Source organism: Zerene cesonia, chromosome 19 (assembly GCF_012273895.1).
Source record: "Zerene cesonia ecotype Mississippi chromosome 19, Zerene_cesonia_1.1, whole genome shotgun sequence".
Lineage (NCBI taxonomy): Eukaryota > Metazoa > Arthropoda > Insecta > Lepidoptera > Pieridae > Zerene > Zerene cesonia.
Genome location: NC_052120.1, coordinates 7,607,501 through 7,612,488, shown reverse-complemented (window position 1 = coordinate 7,612,488; position 4,988 = coordinate 7,607,501). Strand labels below are relative to the sequence as shown.

The following is a 4,988-nucleotide window of genomic DNA, read 5'->3' as shown; positions in this document are numbered from 1 at the left end:
AGTTTTTGTGTCGCACAACTTTTAAGTACAAAATTGGTACAATAACTACATCAATTTATTAATAAGTTCTTATAACTGGCGTGTTTAATTGCAAAATAGCAGTGATTGATATTTTTGGATTATCAAAATTTATTTGTTATCAACAAAGAGTGTAATAATGCGGGTTATCAATTTGAATTTATTGACATACTGTCCATAGACCATACTGACGTCTTTCGACAGTTGTCATAGGTGACAATATTATAATTGTTGTAACTTTTTTTTAGAGATTTTATGGTTTAGTAACGAGACCTTAAAGCCAAGTTTAGTAAGCATAGTATAGGAGTATAGGATAAATTAAACAGTTTTTTTACATAATAAATTAACATTTACTGTCAATTTAAGAAATAATTAAATTAGTATTTTTTTTTCTTCCATTATGGCAATAAGTTAATAAAGTTTGAATATTGTTTGCAAATATGACGTCATATTACAGAATTGCCTAATCTCTGAATTATAAATTTCCCATGTAATGTTAAGTAATTAAAAAAAATCTCATCACGGGGCGGGGCTGCTAATGACTAATCTCGGAAATTCAAAATAGTGCATGATCTTATTGTTCGGAATCATCGGAAGTACACCGAGGTGTTGAAATAAAATAAAAAGTAATATAATGTACATGGTCTAAGATCCGGTTTTAAATAAGTGATATTAATTGATATTAATATTTTGACCCTTTTGTGTAGGTCTGTGTTAGGTGAACACATTGTGTTCTCCTTAGACTCAATTGTTATTTTCTGTAGGTTTGCAAGCTTTTTACATTGAATGAAGTTATAAAAACTACTGCCCCCCGCGATTTCACTCGCGTAAGTCCGTATCCCGTAGGAATATCGGGATAAAAAGTTGTCTATATGTTACTCCAGTTATCCAGCTGTCTACCAAATTTCATTGTAATCGGTTCAGTAGTTTTTGCGTGAAATAGTAACAAACACACACATCCTTACAAATTTTCGCATTTATAATATTAGTAGAAAGTAGGATAGGAAGGTTTATTAAACTATGTATCAATAAAAGACTTTATAATTTCAAAAAAATCAACATTTATTCGTTCGCCAGCAGCGGGACCGCAGCATGATATATAACAATACCCACGAACCCGCCATTAAAATCAGCTCGACGGAACACAGTGATGTTTAGTCGGTAGTCCATTACTTTTTGGACTTTCTTTTCGGTCTTAATTTAAAGTTGTTGTTTCCGTTATGCATTGAGTAGATAAAGTTTATAAAGTACTTCTTATGGGCTCTGGTCTTCTCGCTCTAGGAAGGAGTAAAGAGAGAATTGCACACACTGAAAACAATAAAAAAGTATAAGTAAGTACGATATAATTGAGATAGGTAGTATAATATTTAAGTTTCCTTATTTTTGAACGGTGCTTAAAGTGTGAAACGATGAATGCAAAAAAATATAATATATCAAAATGCTTGTTCTTCTTTATGAATTACTAAATTACAAGTATTTTTTAAATTTATTTTATAAATATTATCTGCTCTACATTCCATAGAATAATAATATTAACTTACATATCAATAATCCTCCAAAACCATAGAACGTAATTTCACAAGCAGCGTTGATTAGAATACCAGCCACGTTAGTGCCAATGATGGAGCCCGTACGACCCAGCATCATACTTAAACTAACTGCCATACCCCTGAATTGAAAAAAAAAAAAACTCAACCTATATACATATAGTATAACGCCTATATACATACATACTATAAAACCGTTAAAAAGCTATTTATTTTTGGATCATTTTTCAGAGCCTGAAAATGCTTCGCTAAAAAGTAGTAAAGTAGGTTCCTGCAGTGTTCCATTAGCACATGTAGGGTGCCAAAAGTATAACATTTCATTACTAATTTCTGTGCCGTTGATGTGCTCATAAAATTGAAATTTAATATTCATACAATTGAAAATTTGTTTTTATTATGGTCCATGATATAAGCTAGAGGCTAAGGCAAATCACCATCAATATATACAAGCGACAGATCAATTACGATGCGATTCAAGATTTCTACGTACCTCAATTGAGTTGGAAAAATTTCAACAGCATATGCATTTACGGGTCCAATTGCCAGACCAGTTATAGGCAATGAAGATAGTAAAATTGCGAATAAAATTTGCTGTGTGACAAAATTGATCATTATACAGCAGATGCCTATTACAAGAAACACTGCAATTAACAGCACTTTTTTGCCTATAACTTTGACTAAGCTGCTAACTCCTAGAGCTATGAGTGTACAGGAAAAATTTGCAATAGTATTGATCATAAATGTCTGGCTATCTATTTGATCGTCGCATTCTGCATTTTCATGAGTCTGAAATATTAAATAATTATTTAACTACATAGTTGTACAAACGAGTAAAATATAATTAAAGGTGTTCTTCCTTTTTATTGTATCCAGGCGCATAAAATCGGTTAGAAACTAAAAAGCTGAAGAAATCTCATTTATGAATCATAATTTTTTAACATTAGCTGAAAATTTTAAAGCAGTATTGATGTAATACATTTCACATTTAATCTAAATAATTTAAATGTTCTTTCGTTTCCCCTGTCTTATAAAATTGCAGATTTCTATGGTTTATTATACACGTACGTTACGTTTTATTATACTTACACCTACCTCATTTAGTCTTTGTGCAATGACTTGACAAGCAGTTTGGTCATGGCCTCCACCTGTGAGTACTCTATTGAGCACATCTGGTAGCCACATATAAAGCCCATTTAACCTTATAAATATCAAGCTCTCATTAGTTTCATCACAATATTATGTAAGTAGCAAATATTTTAGAAGTGTCAAAGGGAAAGCAACAATATTTCCATCTGTTTACAAATGATAACCATATCGCCTAGTTTGTGTGTGTGTGTGTAATCTACGTTCTTTTGCTAAGGATATACAATAGGTACTATAATATAAATTTTTATACTTATGTTTTTTACCTACATTAAATATGTAACGTTTAATATTCACAGTTATCGTATAAGTAATTTAGTATTTAGGCTATCAAAAAAGTAATTTGCGTTTATTGAAATAATTACTTACGTAGAGAAAATACCGAAGAGTAAGATTCCGTTTAATGCCATCCATTTCAAATATGGCGGTTTGAGGAGTGGTGCGCTTTGATTAATGAGAGATTTAAAGATGGATGGTCTTTTTGTTTCTTGGATTTCCGGCATTAATAAACGTTTTACCTAAAAATATCAACTGCAATAAAATTATGTTTTAAATGTGAGGAATGAATATAAATAATAATTCAACCTCACTCCAGTGAATTATTGCTATAATTATAATTTTTTTGAATCGTCATAACACAGTTTTAACATTTACCACCATAATAATTTTCATTACTCTATTGAAGCTTATATAGTAATATACTACTTTAGATATAAATAATGCATAATCTTTATAACAGTTATAATCATTATTACGGAGACTTACGAGCTAAAGCAGATAATATATAAAACACAAACAGTTATGTCACATGTATGCGGCCACTTGCCATGTTTAATTGCATTGTATTATTAAATGTAATTAATTAGGATTATTACTTACTGGATAATCATCTGGTGGTTTTCTCTTATTTGAGGAGTATATTGTTTTCAGAATCTGAAGTGATTCGTCGTGTTTTCCTTGGGACATTAGGTACTTTGGGCTCTCTGGGCCGAATACCAATAAACAAGCACTGATTATGAATGGTAGAGCATATATTATCGTGAGAAGCCGCCAAGGTCTAAAATCGTAAGACCCAAAGTCGATTCTGAAGTCCAATGGTAGTATTGCCCATGCAAACACTAAAAAAATAATTTGCCCTATACATAACATAACATAAAACAATTTCTAAATCATCTAACAATATCGATGAGAAACCAAGGATTTCTAACTGGTACCTAAATTACTACTTTTATCATGATTTTTTTCAATGAGATCTCACAAATCACGGTCACAGTTGGTTAACCTATACTATATCATTAATTTTAATTGGGTGGGGCGAATTTTTCAGTAACACCTTCTATTAATCAACATACGAAAATGAGAAATATAGGTCACATAAACTATTCGACTAAAATAATCATAATTATGTCATACTTATCTTAGTATGAAAATGATTAATGAGTAATCGATATCAGACCATACTTGCTTATATATATATATATATTGTATCTAACGTTTATAATTATCGATGACATTTTAAGCTAGATACATTTTACTATACAGTTTAACAGTGTCTGCTTATCATCTCGTACAGGTTTTAAATATATTACAGTTAACTTACAGGGAACTAAGGCGGATCCACAAATTTGCATAGCATTTGTAATAGAGAGCGTTATATCTCTGTATCTACTAGGAAGAATTTCACCGATGTATGAATATGGTACAGCGGCGGGACATGCGATGCTGAAATAAATTTTAATAAACATTAACACAAACATCAAAATATAGTTTATAAAAACAGATAACTTTTTTCTCGGTCTTGTCCGGCATAAAACTAGGCATATGCTGATATACACAATATTACCGTATCAGTTACCTTCAAAGCACATTGGTTATGATACATAAATCATTTTTGAGATTAAATAATTCGTTATAATTCTATTAATTATATTCGTATTAAATAATACTCAATTGCAAATAATTTGTCAAAAACTTACCAAAGAGACGTGAGACTTTTAAGAATTACAAATGATATTAGATCAGGCATAAATGCCGATATCACACCTAGGACGCCAGCCAAGAGAGAGCTTATAATTATGATCTTCTTTCTTCCTTTGGTATCGACTAAATAACCCCATAGAAAAGAAGTTACAACTATACCTGTAAAAAAGTAGGAAGTAAGTATATTGTACGACATTTATAACGACTTACCTACATAATTGTCCGGAGGCCCGTTTCCTTTTCCTCACCCGTCCCAGTCCATTCCTTCTTTCCAGTCGTTAATCCTTTCCTTTTCCTTTA

General features: G+C 31.1%; 1 protein-coding gene across 2 annotated transcripts in view; it reads right to left on the bottom strand.

Annotated features, from left to right (window-relative positions):
• Window positions 1–1,216: 1,216 nt before the first annotated feature.
• Window positions 1,217–4,988, bottom strand: part of LOC119834448 (synaptic vesicle glycoprotein 2C-like) — an 8,789-nt gene continuing 5,017 nt past the window's right edge. For both annotated transcript variants that reach the window (XM_038358809.1, XM_038358810.1), the window contains exons 3-10: window positions 4,685–4,847; window positions 4,309–4,430; window positions 3,588–3,826; window positions 3,078–3,226; window positions 2,658–2,763; window positions 2,056–2,351; window positions 1,560–1,687; window positions 1,217–1,326 (exon numbers count right to left, since the gene is read on the bottom strand). In XM_038358809.1, the coding sequence (XP_038214737.1) occupies window positions 1,259–1,326; window positions 1,560–1,687; window positions 2,056–2,351; window positions 2,658–2,763; window positions 3,078–3,226; window positions 3,588–3,826; window positions 4,309–4,430; window positions 4,685–4,847 (1,271 nt within the window). In that variant the 3' untranslated portion in view covers window positions 1,217–1,258. The remainder of the gene's footprint in view (window positions 1,327–1,559; window positions 1,688–2,055; window positions 2,352–2,657; window positions 2,764–3,077; window positions 3,227–3,587; window positions 3,827–4,308; window positions 4,431–4,684; window positions 4,848–4,988) is intronic.